This window comes from Rhinolophus ferrumequinum, chromosome 9, assembly GCF_004115265.2.
Source record: "Rhinolophus ferrumequinum isolate MPI-CBG mRhiFer1 chromosome 9, mRhiFer1_v1.p, whole genome shotgun sequence".
NCBI classification, from domain to species: Eukaryota; Metazoa; Chordata; class Mammalia; order Chiroptera; family Rhinolophidae; genus Rhinolophus; species Rhinolophus ferrumequinum.
The window spans coordinates 51559004-51582588 of NC_046292.1; the positions used below are offsets into that span (position 1 = coordinate 51559004).

At 35.4% G+C, this 23585-nt stretch overlaps 1 protein-coding gene across 1 annotated transcript in view; it reads left to right on the forward strand.

Moving 5' to 3' along the window:
- Window positions 1-23585, forward strand: part of LRRC7 (leucine rich repeat containing 7) — a 364327-nt gene that overhangs the window by 277759 nt on the left and 62983 nt on the right. Inside the window, 5 exon segments of the mRNA XM_033115988.1 lie at window positions 1870-2070; window positions 8630-8741; window positions 8958-9138; window positions 10788-12468; window positions 16322-16462. Coding sequence (XP_032971879.1) covers window positions 1870-2070; window positions 8630-8741; window positions 8958-9138; window positions 10788-12468; window positions 16322-16462 — 2316 coding nt within the window.

A 23585-nucleotide genomic window follows, 5' to 3' on the forward strand; every position in this document is an offset into this window, starting at 1 on the left:
TAAAAATTAAAGATGCTTTTAATTGGCATAATAGCCATACCATTCTATAATTTATAATTTTTTTTGTAGTATTTGGCTTTTATCCCTTTGATACCAAGTACTTTTAAACAAGTTCACCAATATAATTTAAAACTTAGATTTAATTTGTGATTAACATTTCTACCACAATTTAAACAACAGATCCAAGAATGCATGCATCCCAATTGACTTTGTCTAGTATGGATATCATTCTTTTTATGTTTATTGAAGAATCCATTATAAATTAAGTACCCTAAGATATATTTATATTATACTCTAACAACTTACACTTTTTTTCTGTAAACTTTTATTTTTTTCTTGTGTTATATTTTTGTAGCTTTATTTCTATCTATTATTTATTTCATCCTTATTTATTTGTGAGTATAAAGGATTCAATTACATTTAAACAATACTTACACTAGCAAAATCATCTGGTTTTTCATCAGCTTTCCAAAAGTTTATTGAAAATATAATTTTGTATTTTTAGTACTGAAAGAAATGTTAGAAATCATCTAGGAAAGTCCAAACCCAGTATTTGATAAGGAAAATGAGCCACACTAAAGACAAAATACTAGAATAACAAAGTTGGTGGATTTGCTACAACTGCAGATGGGCAAAAGTGTTTGAATTCATATTTATAATCCTCAGCTCTATACCTCCATCCTAGCTTCTTACATCCCATGAATTACATGGGTATTTGGGGTGGGTATGTATATGCCTTTCCCTCTTTCTTTTTTTCTCTCTCATTCTCACTCTTCCTCCTTCAGCTTCTCTTCCACCTTCTCCTCCCTGACCCCCACACGCACTTTCCACAGACACATACTCTCCACAATCACATAAACCATTCCATTTTATAAAGTTGGTTCTACTCAGATGCCAAAAGTCATGATTCTTGGAAAAATCCTGGCTAAGTAAATCTGCCCCTTATTTTTTTCTTCCTACTCCCTTTTATAAACATGAATAATTTGTATCTATTCCATTTAAATATAAGTACCCTGATGGTGGGATATTCTACATGGAATGTCTCATATTTTCTCTCTCAAAATTAAATGGGAAAAGTAATCATTAATATATATGCTCCCTGAAGTTAGGTTGATACACCAAAAATGAATTCAAGAATGAAATATAAGCCAAAATTTACATGTTTACCTAGAATATCTTAGAAAATGTTCCCAATTCTTTATTTCTTTTTATTGTAAGACATTGCCTACAAAGCATGTTACTTTATTAGGGTGAAAACTAAATATAAAACCACCCCAAAGCATATTTTCTTAAATATTAACAAGAATTAAATGCCCAATCTTTTGATGTAACATGCTGATTAACATAGAGATGATACAATTTTGGGTAGCAAATATTGTCACCTCCCCATTTTTTAATACATGACAACTCACTCTTACTTGTAAATCTTTAGGTATTTCCTCTATCACCTGCAATGTTACTCCAAAGATATTTTTCATATCAAAATAATTATTTATAAATAACTAGGGTAGGGAAGGGAACAGCCTCTAAAATATAAAAGCAGCTGATAATAATGCTCAAATTTTAGAGATTACCAGTCACTTAAGCATTGAGTGCACTGCTATTTCAATCATTATGGGGTAGGTCTAAAGATAGGATATAATCCAAAAATTGTGTTTAATCTAGAAGGGTGGGCAGGGGTGAGGAGAAGTCCCATAAAGCAGAATGTGAGAGGAACACTATGTGTTCTACTCTACAGAACAGTTTCTCAGCCAGCTCAACACTCACTATACTGCATTTGGTTATGCTATTACACATAAAATGGAGTAGTTTTGTGAATATGCTTGCTGAAGGTATTTTTATGTTAAATTTCTTTTTATAAACTTCTAGGTTGAAATAAACCTAAAACGATATCCAACTCCTTACCCAGAGGATTTAAAGAATATGGTAAAATCTGTTCAAAATCTGGTGGGTAAGCCAAGCCATGGAGTGCGTGTTGAGAATTCAAATCCAACTGCTAACACGGAACAAACTGTGAAAGAAAAATATGAACACAAGTGGCCTGTAGCCCCAAAGGAGATTACAGTGGAGGTATTTCAAGGTTATTGGTAATTGCCAGTGTGGTTTGGATTTTTTGGAATTACTAAATGATATGTTGTGTTGTTTTTTTTAACTGAAGAGATCTTCCTTGAAAAATGCATCTTATTTCCTAAAATATAAATGAGTTTCTCTAACTCTTTCAAACTATGAGGGTTGGATTTAATAAAGCACAGATAAATGACATCCTCATAGCCTAAAATCGTTCATACAGCTCCAAAAGTTCCAATACCCACGGAAGGAATAATTTGCTCACCTAGCTCAGCCTGGCCAGTAAGCACATTATATCATTTTCATGATATCCTTTTGGCCACTCCAAACTTCTATTCTATGAGTCATTAGAAAAGACTAAATGAAATTTTTCTATCCTGCAAATCTCAGTAAAATTCCTGATCAGATTTAGAGCCATTTTTTAAAAATGTTTTTCTGCTGTGTTACGGCCATTATAGGAAACACTACTAAAAAAACAAAAAAAAAGGGGGAGATAACTTTAAAATATAAGTTTTTGGATTCTAGGCATATGAACCTTTAATTCTTATATTTTAGAAGGAATTGGATGTACGTTGTTAATTTGTTTGGTCTGAAAAGAATTCAACTACATTTATGCCACCTCTGCACTATCTCATCAACTCTTCAGATAATGTGATTATCACCTTTTTATCTTCATTAAAAACATAATTGGTATGAATACCTCTAGAAGTTACTATATCTTTTTCTTCTCAAAATGTAGACTGGAAAAACTCTTTTACAAATCTGCATTTCAGAGCATCCATTTGTTGCACCGATTAAACACCAACTATATATTTAGCACTGTGCTAAACACTGTGAGAGACAGAAGAAATATAAAATGTGTGCAGAGTCCCCAAATTATTTAGAGCCTAACCAGGTAAACCTAACAAAGATAAAGTGATCAGAGGATATGATACGATGACATGGTCAGTTGTGTGACAGAGAATATAATACTCTAAGAAACTGAAACAATCATTGCCAATCAGTTAGAAAGTTAGGTGAAGCAGTTTAAGGTGGAACTGCATATTAATAATTGGGTAATTATTTTAAAGTCAAAAAGAGATGAAGGCAGAGGGAAAACCTTGAGCAAAGGGAAGCAAAGGGAAAAACTTGAGCAAAATTAAGCATGATATGCACATCAGCCTGTGGAAGTACCAGCCTGACCCAAAAGAGAGGCATACAGATGGATATCTAGGGAAGAAAACTTAAGTAAATATTCATATTAATTGTTTTTTTTTCTTTTGGTGATAAAATCAGTATTATTTACTTTTTTCCTTTCTGAAATAATACAGATATGTTGTAGTAAAGTAAAATACTTTTATCTCTAAGATACTGCAATAATATAAAGAGGCAGAAAATCAACATTTAGCAGGTGCACAATGAAAACAGATACACTGTATTTAAATCTCATGTGATCACAGTTTAACCTCAAAATAATTGTGAGGTAATGATAATCCATAAACTGAGTGATTTCATTACATATTAGGAAATCCTAAAATTGCTTAATACAGGAATGGGATAGGTGAGGCAAGGAAAATATGGCTTTGGCCATAAATTTCATAATAACCTTTGTAGAGAAAATATATCTTAAAATTGTCCCACAAGTGCTAACAAATCCAAAATTCAATGTAATGCTTTCTCCCTCCTGTATTCCTTATCTTGAACTCAGCGGCCACCATTTCCTACTAACTTCAGATGGGAGTTTCATGAAGGCAGGGACCATTCGGTCTTGTCCACCACTATCCTCCTAGAGTCTAGCACAGTGCTTAGTGTACATAGAGTAAGGGCATAATGAATGTCTGTTGAAATGACTTATGTGGTGTAGTATTGTAACTCTGTTAAGATGTCTCTCTTTCCATCCATTTAGAAGTTCATTGAAAGCGAAGACAATGTCTCTGAGTTTTTGTTGAATTAGTGAGTGTTGGCTGACATACTTACCCACACTTTATCACCTGATTGCTGAATAAAACTTATTTTAACAACAACAATCTACCATATGGCCAATAAAATGAAATTCTTCTTAGCTCCATTATATTATGTATATTAATACATGGATATAATATTACGAGTAAAGATAAAATATTATGATGGAGAATACTGTGGAGTGAGGGGGGCGGGGAAAGAGGGAATAAGGAAGGAAGAAGAATGGTACAGTGAATAAAACTGTGACACAAAATAAGTAAAGGCTACAGGTTCCTGAATTCCTGGTATACAAATGCCTTTAGTGTCTTAATAATTTTGGCACAAGCACCCTAGACCAAAAGAAATACCTAACAGTTTCATTTATTAAGTAATTAGGTCCAAACAAGTTAGTGACTATTTATGCCTCACTTAGTGGTCATTTGGAAAACAATATACATAAATTAAAAGAGAAAGTATGTTTATATTCTTAAATTCTTAAATAACCAAAACTATTTATTAATGGAATGTGGGCACCTATTGGACACCACCTACCTTCTCAGACCTTGCAATCACATTGGATACTACCACTCTAATTTCTGTTTCCCATTGATTTTCAAGTGGCCCTTGATTTTTGATCACAGCAACCACCAAAAACGCAGCTTCACAAAGATCACCATCGAAAGCAATGTGCAATCTAATGTTGCAACTGAGAGCTCTGGAGATAGCATTTCGCATAGTATCTAAGTGATGTCAAGTATTGCTTTGTTTCCCTCAAATATCAAAAATAACCTATGCATCCCTGTGAATTGGCAGTAGTACCACAGGTGCCTTAGAGCACAGTTTGGTAACCAGGAGAAGGTCTTTGAAGTCTAGCAGACATTAATTCAAATCATGAATCTAACTTGTTACCAATTGTGTGACCTTGACAAGTCACTGAAATCTTTTTGAGCCTTGTTTTTATTTTTTTATCTTTTAAAATAAAGAAAATAATAACACTTCGAATTTTCATGGAGATAAAATGAGATAAAAACAAGTATTTACATACAGCCCCAATCTCAGTCCTTGGCACAGAGGAATGCTACAACAAATGATAATCCCTATTCCCTTGCCTCACACAAAAGAATGATGTACTAGTCCTGCTCCATCTTCTTTTAACCCATTTGTGGGCCACTACCTTGCATTACAGAAAACTTTATACTGGGAACCTGTTTACTACGTTGTTGATAAAGATTCTACACTCTTCCATCTGTTAGGAGACTCAACCCAATTTTTTTTCTGTAGAGAAACCACATCTTTCTCCTGATAATAGAGAATAGTCTATTACCTTTGATATGTCATTAAATGCTTTTATTAGTACTAGACCTGTACTCTCAAAGATCAGACAGAAGCTGTTTGTTTTTTTCCTCCTTTGACTTCTGCCTTAGGCTCCCTTTCATTACAGCAGCCAAGATTCAGTTTGAATGGTGAAAGAGCCATTGGGTTAAAAAAAAAAAAAAAGGAAAAAAAGAGGATCTTACCTTGCCTTTCCCCTCTACTTCTGTCTCCTCACCGGAAGGAAATATGGTTCAGTGTGCTTATAGTGGGATCCCCACTAAATTTGATTCCCCACCAGTTACCTCCACAGTCTTACAAGTGATCCCAAATGTTTTGCCCACTTTTCCAACATGAACTTAATTCCTCCAGGCTCTGTAAAAGAATTTAGTAGGACAGCTCCCAGTTCAAATCCTGGCTCTACCCCTTATTAGGTTTGTAACTTGGATCTATGACTTTATCTCTCTGAGCCTTCACTTCCTGATCTGTAAAGCAACGATGATTATAATAAACAACTTTAAAATAAACAATAAGGTTATTGTATAACTAATGAACAGGGATAATATAGAGAATGTTTCGTATAGTAGCACCAGAGCAGACGTGTAAAAGTTTCTCCATAACTGATACCCATCATCATCTTCATCATAACCATTGTCATTATCATCATTTTGCTCACAAAGAGAAGCGAGACTAACTGTATCAGTGCAAATCCATTATTCTCGTGTCAGTAGTGTTATTCTCCTAGATGGAGGTACACAGAACTCTAAAGAAGAGATGCAAGTTCCTTATTACCTGAAATCTTACTCTTCCTAGTCACTGGGGCTCTTTTTGATTCAAAATAGAAATTTTTGAGTAGGGCCAGAGACTTGTTTCTGAGGCAGACCATAGCTGCTATCCCAAGCTCCAGTCACAATTTTGGGATACAAGTGTGAAAGTATGTTCTGAACAGACAAGATAACTTGAGTACTGAATGTCTAAGGCATAAGGGAAAAAAAAAAACAAACAGTAAAACCCCCAATTACATTTCTGTGTTGTATAATTATTTGGTTTGTTATTTTCACTAAAACAAAATACCTATACTTCTATATTAAATGTCATAAGAATATTTTTAAATATTATTTCAACAAATAAGTTATATTTAGATTTATAGAGTATTAATAGTACTAGACACACATTTGCACTAATTCCTTATTATCTATTACCTTCATTTTATTGGTGAGTTCAATAAGAGCTAAGGAGGTACAATGGCTTGCCCAAGGTAACCCGATTAATAAATGACAAAGCAGAAAAAAAATAGAAATATGCCACCCTGCAACTGAATTTTTTTTAAAGTCTGAACATATTTTATGCCTTTCGTGGTACCATTTATCAAACTTACATCTGCTTCTACTTGTAAATTTCTCCAAAGATTATTCTCTAGTCTGTCAACCTACAATTTTATCTTAAGTTTCTTATGCTAAAACCCTTGAAATAATTTTTAAAATCCACAAAAACAGATTTCCTTCTTCCTTTCCAGAATTTCCATCAATCCCACTCTCTTTCGTATCTCCCTTCAACTCTGATACTGCATTTAAGTTGCTAATGTTTCACAGCTGAGCTCAGCAGGAAGGGAAGATCACTGGCATTGTGCCTCCATGCTGGATCTTTGTCTAGTTATGTGCGTGAATCTGGGCCTCACTGGGTCTCAGAATCCACCTCTAGGAAATGAAAGGGACTAGATGATTTTTTAATCTCCTTCCACTGGAATATTCTTCAAAAGCAAAAACTAAGAAGTATCAGATATACCCTGTTTTTTCATAGGCAAATATGCCCATATAAACAAACTTAACCAAAAACAACCCAAAAGATAAAACTTAAACCAAGAGTTATAGAAATGGATGTTTCTCTGCAAGACTGAAAGGCCTGAGCCTATCACTATGGGGGCCTTAATGTTCATAATAGGAGCTTCTATCTGATCATTGCCAACCTATTAATTATAAGGAGGTCCCATTTCATTTTCTGTATTTTAGTCCTCAAGTAGATTCTTTCTCTGATTTAACAAAATATTTCTTAATGTGTTACATTAATGTTCCAAACTAACAAGTTCTAATGAATGAAAAAAACACTGAAAAGTCTTCTTTGAATTCAAATTAACCTAAAGGTTAAGGGGAAAAAAGTCATAAAGGTAACTGCTGTGCATAAATTCACATCAGTGCTTACTCATGGTCTTAGATGAACCATTTTTACACATAGAAGAAAATGAAAATTTGGTATTTTTGCCTTCCCTAATGCTCTCCCACTACCTAGTTACCTGGGAAAAATAATTTGAATTACAGAAGTTTAAAATTCATGGGGTCTTTTACGTGTTAATTTGTCATTATAAAGTTATATTCTTGTACCAATGTTGTTCATTGCACTCAATGAGCGGATTTAGAATGAAGATACAGCCGGCTAGATTGATCACAAGAAAAGTAGTAATCTTAGGAAGAATTATAGTAGAACTAAAGAAATTGAGATCACTTGGGAAGCAGCAGGAATTAAGATGGAGATTGGCGGTAAAAGCAGGAGTTATAGGATCCAATTTTGCATTAATATGACTAAGGATTAAAAAAAAATCTAGTTAGTGATACACTTTCATTTTAGAACTCTTAAGGGAGTTCACCCCTTAGAACTCTTACATGTGTATGTAATACACACACACACACACACACACACACACATATACACACAGAGGGTGCCAAAAAAAATGTATACACATTTTAAGAAAGGAAAAAACTATTAAAATTGCAATACTCAATATATACCAATAACAAAAGATGAATACAAGTCACGTTTGATTTCTGCAATTACAAGAGGTGCTCAAAGTGGTTACCATCAGCGTCCAGACACTTCTGATTACAGAGAACTACTGCTTGAGCAACGTTGACCAAAGTGTCCATTTGTATACATTTTTCTGGCACCCCCGGTATATATGAATGTATATACCGGGTTTATCCTAGTTCAGTCCTGTGTTATAATGAGTTATATCTCATCTCCCCAACTAGACTGTAAACTCCCTGAGGGCACGGGTGACATTTTGTCTTTCTTTGGAACCTCTACAGTTCTTTGCACAGTGTCAGGCATCTATAAACAGCATTTGAGAAATGTCTGATGAATAAATGGTCTCATTTAAATTAGAAAAAAAATTAGGGCTTACTTCAGAGATACATATGATTTACTTCTCTCAGTGCTCCACAGTGATTTAAATTCTAGAGGCCCATATTTAACTCTGAACCAAATAAAGATATTATCATCTTGGTTAACCATTGTTTAAATGTTTACTTTCCTTGTCCTATATTATTATATCTCTCAGGATTCTTTTGTTCATCCAGCTAATGAAATGAGGATTGGGGAGCTTCATCCTTCATTAGCTGAGACCCCTCTGTACCCACCCAAACTTGTTCTGCTAGGGAAGGACAAAAAAGGTAACATTGTGACCCTAATGTGGAAAATATGCCACAAATGCATGTGCATGACAAATCACCAGTTTTAAGTTATGATACACGATAGTCTATAGAAATATTTTATAAATAGTATTTCTAACATTAATCAATATGCTATCTGGTTTTTGTGCTTACTTTTCTGTATTTATAACTGTCAGTGCTCAAGAGCATTATAATAGTTTCTCCTTTCCATTTCAGAATCAACTGATGAGTCTGAAGTTGACAAAACTCACTGTCTGAATAACAGTGTTTCCTCAGGCACTTACTCAGACTACTCGCCTTCCCAGGCTTCATCAGGATCCTCTAATACCCGGGTTAAAATGGGGTCCTTGCAGACAACAGCTAAAGATGCAGTGCATAATTCTTTGTGGGGTAACAGGTGTGTTTAGAATTCCCTCTTTCTGTTCCCAAATGCTTATTTTCAGCAACTTTTAAAAATGAAATCGTCTTAATTTTGGAATTGTATTCAGCACATGAGTGGCACAGAAGACAGAAGGGGCAGGTAAGCAAACGTAGTCCCCTGGGATTTCCAAGAACACATGAATCCATTTTACAAAGCAAAACTGTTGATTAAGGGAGTGACAGTAGGAGATAAACAGGTTTAGTCAGGACAAAAAATATTTTAATCAAAAATTGTATTTTCCCCATACTTATATGCATGTGGGCATTTCACCATTTGAAATGGTGTTATGGATTAAGGTAAGGTGCATGTAAAGCCCTTATATGCCTAATACAAATATTCAGTAAATTTTTCATTGGTATCACCATCATCATCATTTTGTCACCACCTGGAAAAGTTACGATGTAAGGAAAAGTAATCTTTCCAAAATGGATCCCACTCTATATTATTTCCATTTTACAGATGAAAAAAATGAAAACCAGAGATCACAATAAAGTGACTCGGTGAGGTAGTATTTACCCAGCTCTGATCTGTTTTGTAACTTGTAGCTATGTTTTATACTACAAATAGCAAATAAAAAGTATTATATGATATACGTAGTCAATGACTCTTACCCATATTTTACTGATAATATCACTGCTGTTGACAATAAGTTCTTTGGTAATTAAAGAATAGCTATTTCTACTTATTGATACCTGTGACAAAAATCTTAATCTTACAATTTATAATTCATTATTTGTGATAGAAGCTGAGATTAATTTAGGTACTTTTAGAAGATACCTTCTAAATATATTTTTTTCTATTAGCAAAAGCACTTCAAAGTCTTTCACTGATAGAAAATATATAATTCCATATTATTAGTGTGCAAATGGTTGAGAATAAATTTAGAAAAATGAGCATCTTTTAGACTTACTGTGGCCACTGGTATAAACATTCCAATGACCAAAAATCATAATATAATATAATGTAATGTAATATAATAGAATTTAAATTCTAGAAAAAGATACATGAATATATTCCCTATACAATGGATTTAATGTCTTCAATACCTGGCCTTCAAATAAATTTTATTGGAAGGCAGTTTTTGTTCCTTAATTACACCAAGCATTTATAAGATAGGTACTCTTAACCAATAGTTTGGAAATGTACTGAATCAGAAATTCCAGGGATGGGGACCAGGAGTCAAATGATTCTGATTATCAGACAGGTTTGGGGACCATTACTGAAGACCTATATATTTCATTTATTTATTCATTCATTCATTGAACAAATATATTTTTAATACCTACTCTGTGCCAGGCACTATACTGGGCCTGAAGAGAAAAAAAAATCTCTGCCCTCATAAGTTTACACTCTAGCAGAGGACACAAGACAATACACAATAAATATAATAGGTAAGTAAATTATATGTTAGAAGGTGATGATTACTAGTAAGAAATAAAAGTTAGAGCAGGATACAAGGTGGATTTGGGGGACATGAAATAATCATGCTATCTTAATCATAAGTGAGGTGTTGATGAATGATCCATTAAACAAAGGATGGTGGCATTCTTGGCTACTTGTTCTCTTTCTGGCAAAGACCCAGCTCTTCCTCATTTTCATATTTCTTCTTCCCATTGTCTTCACAGGATTGCACAATCTTTCCCACAACCTCTTGATTCAAAGCCATTACTCAGCCAGCGGGAGGCTGTTCCCCCAGGGAATCTGCCACAGCGTCCTGACCGGCTGCCAATAAGTGACACCTTCACTGACAACTGGACTGATGGCTCACATTATGATAACACAGGGTTTGTTGCAGAGGAAACCACAGGCGAGAATGCCAACAGTAACGCTCTCTTAAATTCGAAATCTAGAAATCCATCTTCTCATGGACGCAGGCCTTTGATTAGGCAGGAGAGGATTGTTGGGGTTCCCCTGGAACTTGAGCAGACTACACATAGACACACGCCAGAAACAGAAGTGCCTCCTTCCAATCCTTGGCAGAATTGGACCAGAACCCCTAGTCCTTTTGAAGACAGGACCGCTTTCCCTTCCAAATTAGAGACAACCCCCACCACCAGCCCATTGCCTGAAAGGAAAGAACATATAAAAGAACCTGCTGAAATGCCTAGTCCTTTTTCTCCAGGAATACCATGGGAGTATCACGATTCCAATCCCAATAGGAGTCTTAGTAATGTCTTTTCTCAAATCCACTGCCGCCCAGAATCTTCTAAAGGTGTTATTTCCATTAGCAAAAGCACAGAGAGGCTTTCCCCACTAATGAAAGATATCAAGTCCAATAAATTCAAAAAGTCACAGAGTATCGATGAAATTGACATTGGTTCATACAAGGTTTATAATATACCGTTAGAAAACTATGCTTCCGGAAGTGATCACTTAGGAAGCCATGAACGACCAGACAAAATGTTGGGCCCAGAGCATGGTATGTCCAGCATGTCGCGAAGCCAGTCAGTGCCAATGCTGGATGACGAGATGCTCACTTATGGAAGCAGTAAAGGGCAACAACAACAAAAAGCTTCCATGACAAAAAAAGTCTATCAGTTTGACCAAAGCTTCAACCCCCAAGGAGCAGTGGAAGTTAAAGCCGAAAAGAGGATACCGCCCCCTTTTCAACACAATTCTGAGTACATGCAACAGACCAGCAAAAACATCGCCAAGGATTTGGTCAGTCCCAGAGCTTACAGAGGATACCCACCAATGGAGCAAATATTTTCATTTTCTCAGCCATCTGTGAATGAGGATGCTGTGGTGAATGCCCAGTTTGCAAGCCAAGGTGCCCGGGCAGGCTTCTTGAGAAGAGCTGACTCCCTAGCTAGCTCCACAGAAATGGCCATGTTCAGAAGGGTCAGTGAACCTCACGAGCTGCCTCCGAGTGATAGGTACGGCAGACCTCCATATAGGGGAGGTCTGGATCGCCAAAGCAGCGTTTCAGTGACTGAGTCCCAGTTCCTGAAAAGGAATGGCAGGTATGAAGATGAACACCCTTCATATCAAGAAGTGAAAGCTCAGGCGGGAAGTTTTCCGGTTAAAAACCTTACCCAGAGGAGGCCACTGTCTGCAAGAAGCTACAGTACAGAGAGTTACGGTGCCTCCCAAACCAGGCCAGTTTCAGCTAGGCCTACTATGGCAGCTCTTTTGGAGAAAATACCATCTGACTATAACTTGGGTAACTATGGTGACAAGCCATCAGATAACAGTGATATAAAGACGAGGCCTACTCCTGTGAAGGGAGAGGAGAGCTGTGGTAAAATGCCTGCAGACTGGAGACAACAGCTGCTTAGACATATAGAAGCTAGAAGGTTAGACAGGGTATGTTTGGCATTTCTCTGTAAGAATATCCCTCCTGCCTTTAGTTTTGCTTTATTGGCATTTCTAAGTACATGTAGTGAAGCATGAACTACATGAATGAATAGATGATAAGCATTTTATTTATCTTTATATGGTGGGGAATTTGATCACAATAGTTTTTCGTGAGTATTGTTTAATGCTTTTTGCGAGTGCATAACCTGTAGGTGAATGATTTATCAAATCCAGCCTAAATGTTGTTAGTAAGAAAGAATTTCAGTCTATTATACGGGATGATGCTTCAATTGCCTTGAAGCCACTGAGGCGAAATGCCTCTCCTAGGACACCAAACTGTTCTCTAGTGACCTACCGAGTATGATTTTTATTGAATCTATAAAAAGTGAGTATTTTGCCCCTTTCTGCACGGACTCACTTTTATTAAAGTCAGGCCTAATTTGTTTATAAAATTTGCATATAGTTACTGCTTTGGGACTACTAAAGTTACTACTTCAAATGAGCAATAATCGTCCCAGCAAGAAACCGAAAAAATAAAATAAGCAGAGATTAAATGCTCTCCTACAAATAATTTAATGAAAATCTTGCCATTTAGAGTGTTAATCTTTATATAGAAAGAAATGTTTAAATTCAAGTCATTCCACACACAACAAAAATAGATGTCTTTATGAAGACCACAACTATACAAATCTGTGTGTGTGTTGCAGCAAAAAAGAGGGAAATTAATCCCAATTCAGGTAAAAATTGAGTCACAATAAAACATGGATTGCATAATAATGGAAGAGTAAAAAAGAAACTGTATAAAGCCTAGAATTATTTTTGTGTCGCCTGTTCATTTCTCTCTAAGAGAAATCTCTTCCATTTTCTAGAAGTATGATCAGTGACCATCATTACAGAGTGTACTTGGTAGCTTTGGCGTAGAAGGCTCGGTGTGCTCTGCATTGACCTTAAAATCGTAAAGCTCCTTTTTGTGAAAACAGGCCCTTTTGTTCTCATTTTCTAGGTTTAAATGCTCAGTGTAAACTGGAAATCCGAGTAATAACATACTATTCGAATGCTTCACAGAGTGTTTTTATGACTTTATTTGACATCCTGCTAAAAGCACAGTCCCCTGCACTTATTACATATTGCCTTAATCCTGATTTTTCTGTTTTCAGGTATCCTCGTTCTAAATAATTACACTGTTTATAGGTCGTGTCTACATGACAAGAAAGCAATTCTTTTAGGGAAAGAGTGAACTAATAAAATGTGGGTGTGGGTGTTAGTTTCTCAGTGTGGAAACTGGTTCTGCCTTGCAAAATACTTCATCAGAATGTCTGTTTCAAATAGGTGTGCTCAGTCCCATTGAAGGGAGCCGCGTCAAAGCCTGATGACTGGCTGTCAGTGGGAGACACCTGCTCAGTTGTCACCATGCCTTACCTCAAGTTACACCCTCCATGTAGACAGATAGCTTGGAGGGTGAAAATATTTGGGGCCTAATAATACAGTACAGTTTGGGAACTCTGGCCTTGTGTAGACACGACCATACGTAACAGGGTAAGATGAACTAGTCAAGCAAGGTTATAAGAAGCTTTTCAGAGCATATGTACAATGATTAACAATTTGAGGCAACAGAGGAGTAAGTGAAAACATAACATAAAAAAGAAAAGAAAAAATTCCGAAAGTTTGGTACCATCATTTATTTACTGGTTTCCCAGATAAAGGTTCCTCTCCTTTGATCAGAGCTACTGAAAAGTAGGTGCCTCCTCTAATTGGAGCAAGACTTTGGAGGGAGGAAGATAAGCCTGGGCGAGGGGGATTTGGATCACTAGAGGTGTGGAAGCCCTCCCTGCTTGTCCCAGGTCTAGATAATTAAAAGTGATTCCTGTATTTTCCGTTGCTGTAACAATACCTCCCTTTTTAATTAGTCTCCATGTATCCCCAGTTTGTTTGTTTGTAATTTTCTCAGTCTGTCTTTCATTTTTCAGAGTAATTTCAAGGTATATTCAGTAGCTTCTCATTTAATTCTAAGAAATTAAATTACCGTAAAGTATTGTTTCAAGCCATTGGATCCTGGAAGCTCTTCCTCTTGTTTTCTCCAAGTAACATTCTTCCCTCCTCTCAATTGAGTTACTGAGCTATTCAGGCTGTATCTTACTTAAAACTTCCCAGCTACTCAACAAGATGAATTCAAGTTACTGAAGCAGTTGTTATATGTACAACTAGTTTTGACATAGCTATGGTACTTAACATTTTGTCCAAAGTCAGACTGTACCAGACACATGATGTGCTCCTGTCCCAGTGAAATTTAGTTGAGCGATTTGAACACTGGAAATCAAATCGTTACACTAGAAACTGCAAGATCTTTGTCTATTCCTCATAGAAGAGAACTGCGTAAGTTTAACAGCCCCGTGTAGTAATGTTGGTTAAGGGTCTCGTTTGGTACTTGAAGAGGCAGCTCCATAGTACCACCCTCAATAAAAAGATGCTTGTGTTCTCCTCAAGGCTTAGAGCCCCACGGAGAATTTAAAACATGAACCCATGTGTCTGAGACTGCTACTCTTCTATACGAGCTAAGAGAGCCCTAGCCTGGAGTAATTTTAAACCTTAAGGAAGCATTTCAGTGCTAGATTGACAGGTTCAGTGTCCTCAATTTTGACAGTGACAATGAAAAATCAGGGATCCATAACAAATTTGACTGATAGATAAACACACCATTAGGAGTATAATCGTCTTTCAGTTGAGTTAAATGAAACTTGGATGCTGAAAATCATTACTTGGCAAATAATGCCCTCGGAATAGAATAGCTGCCTGCTGTTAATGTTCAATAATACACAGTTTTTTAAAAAGTGTACTAAGTTAATTTCTGTAGATTTGTTTCTTCAAAAATATGAGAATTACTTAAAGGGCCAAATGCTGTCACTTAGTACATTTCCATGATAGGTAGAAAGTGGAGATTGTACTGATGGAAACTATTTGATGACCAGGCATCCAAAATGTTTTAATTTTTAAATAAAGTACTGTAGAAAAAAGTAAATGTCAGGCACTTGGAATAACTTTAGATGTACCTCCTGAAAGGCAGCCACAGTGAAAACATCACGGTTTCCATAGGTATGTAGGTATATTAGATAACTAGCACTAATAGTTCAAATCATAATCCCTCTAGCTTCAGTGTGAAATACGTCCAGTTTAAGATGTAATTTTTAAACAACAAAAAATGTTAGACTCTTTGGTTCCACATACAACTTATTTGACTGCTTTACCTAAATTAATCAATAAATTCAATCAACCAGTGGTCAGATTGAGTGAGGGTTGTTTTGTGGTTGTGTTTTTTTGGACCAGCTCTTCTCCTTAGTTGTTGTATTTAAGTCTATAGACTGAAAAATAAAGGAGACTGATTTGGGCTTTAACATGGCAGTGCATTAGTGTTAAGGCAGAATTAGAAGCTAGGATTTGCCTTTTGTATGTGATGATCTCACAATGTGAAAGAGACCATGAGATTTGCAGCTGACAAAATTTGATTAAGACTTCACTGTTTGAATTTTTTTTAATTAATAGATTGCCACAGATGAACAACATTTATCCAAAGTCACTACTATCATGATACATAAGAGATAGATTTTTATGCATTTGAGTTAGCAACAAATGTAAAACAGAATGTATTTTTGCTTTTTGTCTTCTCTGTAGTTTTCGATGGTACTCATTATGTGCATAACTAACACTGTTTATTGTATGCTTCTGTCTGATCAAGTGCATGTTTTAAAAAGAAAATTACTGTTTGCTCGCTTAAAGTTAAATGTTATAAATTTAAACCTGTTCATGTAATGATCAGTTTGTTGAGCATGTGTTCACACCCTGTCACATGATTATTTCCTCTACTCAGAATGCTGCTTACAAACACAACACAGTTAACCTTGGCATGCTGCCCTATGGAGGGATTTCAGCAATGCATGCAGGCAGAAGCATGACTTTAAACTTGCAGACTAAGTCTAAATTTGATCTACAAGAACTACCTCTTCAGAAAGTAAGTATGGACTGCCCTACATGTGTCAGCATACCAAAGGCAATTAATGTTGTTTGTTGACTTAATGTGTTTAGGCTGTACATACAACCTGGCTTAAAGACTCTCATGAGTCCACAAAAGCGTAACGGCAAATGATGGAGAGCCTGAACTTTTAGCTGCTAAATGAATATTTATAGCTAGACTGGTTATCAGGTTCCTGCTTAACAGCTTTGCTTTTTGGATTGAGCAGGTACATGGCTTTATGTGTTGCTTTAAGGCTCATTTTTCTTATTATTCATTTTATTTTTCTTTTGTTCTTTGCGTTTTTTTCTCATATATATATATGTAATATATATATATATGTAATATATATATATATATATATGTTTTGTTTTGTTTTGTTTTGTTTTTTTCACAGCCCCATCTTCTCTTGCTGATGCATTCCAACAACACAGCCAGAAATTATTATTGAATTTCAGTTGATTCCTTTGGAAAAGACATTCCATAATTTCCATTCTAAATTAGAATGGAAATTAATGAGTCGACATTTTTAAATGCTTTTTCAGCCCATTTTCTTCGCAGGAAATATTACACAGAAGTAAAATGTGAGAAACAAGTTTGTGGCTTAGCTAACAAATTGTTACTCATCCTAGGCTAATGGAAAAGAAGCAAATTCACATAGTTTTAGAAGAAAATGTAGGTTCATTTGAAAAGGAATATACTGTAAGAGGAAACATTTCCATGGTCAAAGGAACATGTCAGCTTGTGTTTTCAGGCAAAATTGAGAATGCACATTTCTCTTGTTTAAATTGATTAATGCCTTCTGTCTTAGTTACATTTTCATGGAGACTAATGAGTCATTTTCATTCAATATGTCATTATGACTATATTATTAATATAGTCATTAACCTGGTAATTTTTTTTGAAAGAAGCAATGCAAAGTGGGGATAACAGAATGACAGTAGCCTCCTTTCCTACTAAAGCACTTCTTTCCTAATAAAATTAGTGAACATGTGGGACAAATGCCCATCCCAGCAAACTGAGGATCAAAAGACCTAAAGTTCATGTTTTATTGTCAAATTAGTCTTAATAACAATCCCTCACTCTGGATTGTTTGCTTCCTACTGTGAGTAGAGTAATAAAATCAAAGGGACATTAATATTCACAGCTTTTCATCACTTTGAAAACAACTACAAGAACAACACCACTAAAAAATAACTAACAAAATTAAGAACCCTTGAATGTTGTTTTTCCTGTCCTCAGTCTTCTGTTGCAGGAAAGTTATGGGTAACTTTCTCTCCAAGGAGAAAATCAAGGCCCTGATCTGTGGTGTTTGCCAGTGTCAGTGATATAAACATTCCCTTGACGGCCAGTTAAAAAGCACTGACTCAATATCACTGAACCCTGAGCTGGGCCTTGAGTACAGATGGCTCTCGTGAGCTAATACAAGTTGGCTCCAGCACACAGCTATCAGCAAAACCCTTTTTGCTGGAGTTCCAACTTGAATGGAACCTGTTCTTCATCTTCTCTCAGATGCCGAGGGCTCTTATCCTCTGCCCTAACAAGACCAATTTTCAAAAAGGCCTTGAAACGTATTTGCACTGAGGAATACATGGGATATCACAAATGTAATAGGCCCTTTTCTGGGGGGCTTGATAATTCACAGATTTCAAACCCTCAAACCCAAATAATGGAATTTCAAAATTCTGTGAGATGAGAGAGATGGAAGGAAGTTATTGCTTGAGCCCTTTGAAACTATATCATGTGAATAGCTCCTTAGTTGACTAACTTTTGGCCTTTTTAATCATCAGTTTATAGAATAATACAGATATATTCAGTGTCTGAAAAATAGTAATACACGTTGAAGCACTTTTTCTCAATGTCTAAGTTATCTCCAGATATAACTTAGGAGCCTCTCTCTGTATTGCTATATTAATTTTCTGATGTTGTTTGAGGTAACCCAGAGAATGTATTCATGAACGATTACTGTAGCTCTAAGATGGCCTATAACAGAAATATTGCAGAGTTATAATATTTAGAGACACTTCAGCCTTTCTCAGTTGGGCACAGCGATGACCTAAAAGGATTCTCTTCAGAAGCTACATTAAACTGCAACCAAGAGTGACTTAGGTATTGAAAGTCTCCATCTGAAAATGAATTATCATCAATACTTTGTTATCCACATGAAGAGAGAATAAGAAGGCAGGGGATGGAAAAGGAACACAGGCAGGGCAACTATCCCATTACCTCCAAAAGATTTTATAAGCAAAAATGATCAGTTTGAGGCCTATACTCTTTAGGCATTTAGGCATCTGGGACAACTCTCCTTCCCTGCCGCCACTGTAGGACTTTTATCACGTGTGGGCTCTGGGTGGTGCTGACTCAGTTTGAGATTACTCCAGGCCTTACTTCCTCCCCTGATTCCAATCTGTCTCTGCCCCTTCACCTTTGTGCTCAGGTATATCCCTTCTGCAGAGCTGCTTTAACTGGAAAATGTGTGTGTTTTTCATGACACCCTCTCTTAAGTTGCAGCCTCTCAGAGCCTCCTTCTTGGAGCCACTGACCATTGCTAACTGGTCCTGTGCTTGAGGCTCAGTTTCCCTGAAAGATTCTCTAGAGGAAAGGAGATAGGCAAAACTTATTTTCTTTTGCGTTACAAAGGCATAAAAGCCTATTACAGCATTTTTGTCTTGCTGCGTAAGATAATAAAGATTAGTATCATTGATTTATGATTTCTTTGTAGCCCTTAAATGTTTGTTAGCCATGAGACTTCCACTAAAATACAGAATAAGATCAATTTATAAGCAAACATTTTCAGTCGATAAAATTGACAAAACTGTTCATTCTCTCATGGAAATTCATAAAATTCCTGAATGATAATACTGGCCATGTCTAGTTAGTTGTTATGGCAAATGACTCTGGGGTGTCTGAGAAAGGATGAATGAAGTATCCTAAGGAATCTAAATTAATGTTTTCATGTAGTACAAGTTAAGCACAGGAAATAGAGTTGCCACATACTTTTGTGCAGTGATGCTCTCCCCAGGGAACATTCAGGGGCGGAAATCCAGACTCTTTTCCCAGGCACTCTGCTTGCCAAGCTTTACCTCTTGCAATTAGAAGAAAGGAGCACACTTTTTTGTACTTCCTCTGTTACACTGAGACTGTCTTTTTCTAAGTTATGCACCCAGAAAGGGGACCTTTTTGTGATTTCTATTTCCCCACCATCATCTCTCCACTTTGGTAATTGACAGAAGACCTGAGGTCCTGACTCAGCACATTGTTTCTTTTTATGGTTTGGGTTTTTGTTTTTTTTAGTTGACCAAAACATATCTAGTTGTTTCTTTTCTCAACTTTCTTTTAAACAAATTTATAGTAAACTAAAGGATATAACTATTTTTGAATGAAGATTGCACAACTCTGTGCTTTAGATAAAGTATTTGCGTACTGAATATTCATGTGGACTGAAAGGCAAGACTCTCCCACAATTTTGCTGTGTTTTGAATGTTTCTAATGTTTTCATATTTATTACATGCCAGGTTAAGTATTGTACATTTTTCATGGATTACAAACTAAATATAGCCTTCTGTGCTATAAACAGTATATTGCATTTTCTAATGTAATTTTATGAAAACTCTTAAGATAGTAAACGAATGTGAATAAATTAAACAACAAAATTAGTTTCATAAATTCAATTTCCTTTAATTTTTTTATTTATTGATGCTTATTCTGATTTCCCCAAAATTGATAGTAGTTATGATCAGAACATTAAAGACATAAATCAGCTAGTAAATTATAAAATTATTCATATTTTCTATTTATTCATTCATTCATTCATTTTCTCATTTATCATTTATTTACTGCCTCTCCAAAAAGCATTTAAAGCAACTTTCTATGATGTTATTAATGGTTCCATGTGCTTCTTCGGATGTGTTCTGTTGTAGTTGAACTCCGCTATTGTCTTGAAATTTTATGTTATCAGAGAGAAATATAATACAGTGGACCCTTGAACAGCATGGGTTTGACATGTACAGGTCCACTTATATGTGGATTTTTTTCAATAAATACTGAAAATGTATTTTCTCTTCCTTATGGTTTTCTTAATAACAATTTACTCCAGTTCGCTTTATGTACGAATACAGTATGTAATATATATAACTTACAAAACATGCATTAATTGACTATGTTATCGGTAAGGCTTCTGGCCAACAGTGGGTTATTCGTAGTTAAGTTTTTGGGGAGTCAAAAGTTATATGTGGATTTTTTTACTGCACAGGGAACGGCACTCCTAATCCCCATGTTGGTCAAGAGTCAACTGTATTGTAAAATGTCAGTGCAAACTACCATTTTTATTATTCAGATTGATGGTAGACTAAGTAAGTATTTTAAGAGAAGAATAAAGACTAGGATTTATTGAGAATCTACTATGTACCTGGTCCCATGAGATACTTTAAATATGTTGTTTCCCACAACACTCACAAAAACCCTCAAAGGAAGTATTTATCTCCATTGTAGAGATGAGAAATCTAAACCGCATGTGTCACAAAAAGGAACTCACCTGCATTTTTACTGTTTTGCTGTTATAACTCCTGCATCCAGCATAGTAGCAGGTAGAATTTGAATCTGACTGCTGGGCACCCAACTCCCTGCTGTTTCTACTATATGATGATGCCTTCTCAAATATTTATAAAACCTGACATGTTCTTAGAACATAACTCATAATAGTTGATACAGCTTTATCATATCCATTAGTATCTCACAGCGTCTTCACAACAGTCCAGATATTATAGGATAAAGAAGAGAATACACAAGTAAAATATATTAATTTATCCAAAACATACCATGATCCAAATCATTCCCTATATGCTACAGATGCATGCTGTCTTAGCTGAGCTTGATAAATGCTAGTAGTTACCATGCACTCTTTCAGATCCACTTGCACTTCCTGAGCACTCACCTTCACCAAGAAATATGCCTTGCATCAGTGAAAGGCCAAAGGTTGTGAACCCAAGAAAATCATAAATTAATCATCCATGTTACTATAGCCCCAGGGACAAAGAGGTCTGGGGGAAAGAAATCATTGATTGGCCTTTTCTAACTCCCCAACTGCAGGTGTCTGGCTGCCAACACAAAGAGTGTGGTCTCTTCTGCACTGAAGAAATTGATATTTTGTTTCCTTTTTTTTTTAACTTCTACCATGATAATATTATACCATAGTACCTACTGCTTATTGGCTTATTGAAATAGACACTAATATAAATTATAATTTCAGGGAAAGGGAAGCTGAAATTATGGAAATATATGTATTAATAATCTTTTCATAGAAATGTGCCTGGAAGAAGATGGTCTCACTATCTGTTGATACTCATTGCACCACCTTTTGAATTAGATAAATTTAGACAACAATATTTGCATCTAAACTATTTTAAAATTTCTAATGTCCTTTTTACTAAACCAATGCAAATGACTCAGAATCAAATAGTACCAACATTTTATATGCATTTATTCACCCTAGTTCTAAGGGTTACTTACTTGATGCCATTATTTTTCTGCTTACAGCAAAGCAAGATTTATGTGGCACATTGAGACAACTCATGCCTACAGTCTCTATTGATTTTGCTGCATTTATTATTGGCTACCTACCCTCAAAAGGATTCCCTTAACTTTGTAATTATGAAAAATGCTTTTACTTATACACCACATACGTTTTCACTGACAGTGGCTAAAATTTCCAAAGTAATAATGTTATTCCTACAGATGCTTCTTCACCAGTACAGTGAAATGCTGGTTTGAAATTCATCTGGACATTACATTACCAACTTCATACTGAACCTCGTGAAATCATAATCATTTAGATCCAACCTAGAATATATTTGTCTTTATGATACCTACTTTTTTTTCAAAGAACATGCAGAAAAAGAATAATTTCACTGGAAATACTTTGGGGAAGAGTATTTTTAACACATTTTTTGAATCTATGGTAATGCTCTTTGTAAACTATGTGCCAATTACCAAGCAAAATAGATCCTTGAAGTTTTTAAGGTGTATATCCTAAGACGTTTGCAAAGTGTCGAAGTCTAATACCATGCTCATAGATTTCTCCAAAAAAAATACAGTAAGTGAATTTCCCAAGCTTCCCTTGCACCCATTAATTAGTAGACAATAGCAAAGCCATTGGATCAGCCAAGCTCATTTATGCTTAGTTTGTGAATCCTACACATATACATATACTCACATATGGACACTCATGTACACGCATACATGCACACACTCATATGCATGCTCATATGTATACGGACATATATAGAGACAGACATACATATTTACACACATTTATATCTCAGCAAAATTAGATATTATTTCTTGTGATAGACAGTGATTATTCACAGTAGTCAAATCATAAATGTTAAATCTACAAATGCCCACAGCAGTCTTTGGGACCAGCATCTATTCAGCAAAACTTTTACTAGCATTCCTGAATTTCTTAACAAATACAATTTCTTATTTTTCACTAAATCCCACTGATCATTTTATCTATTATTTTGAAATATTAAAGATCTACAGAATTTAGAAGCTGAGGGAATGGTGCATGGTAATGATTTTCCATGTCTTTTATATTTAATTGGTTATATATGGTGAAGAAAAAAAGATTTCATTCTTATCTTTAAAAATATCTAAATAGAGTGTCTAGAATGTGGTACTAAAAATAATTCAATCTCAATTTGGTTATTTTCTCTGAAATAAATTTCAATAGTGATAATTTCATTATTTTTTTGCATTTTTCAGTTGCTCCTTTTAACCTGCCATAGAATTTTAACAACTGAGCAATTGCATTTATATACAGTTTAGTAGCACTTTATCAAAAGTACAATTTTTTGTAAATAGCTATTCTCCTTTTGGGGAAGAATGTGAACCTACCACATAATTCTCTTTTGGGTTCTCCCCTCCCAAACATGAATAAACTATTTTCATGGTCTTTCTATTTCAGCAAACTTAAGTCACCCTTAGGGTGTCTCACTTAAGAAAAACTGAAAGGCCAAAACATTCTTTAAATTAATAAAGAAAATTGCTTTCATGAAATATCTTTAATTTTCTGTCTAGTGAAAGTTGTGGGTTTTTTTTTTTTATGTGTCTGCATGTTTATGTT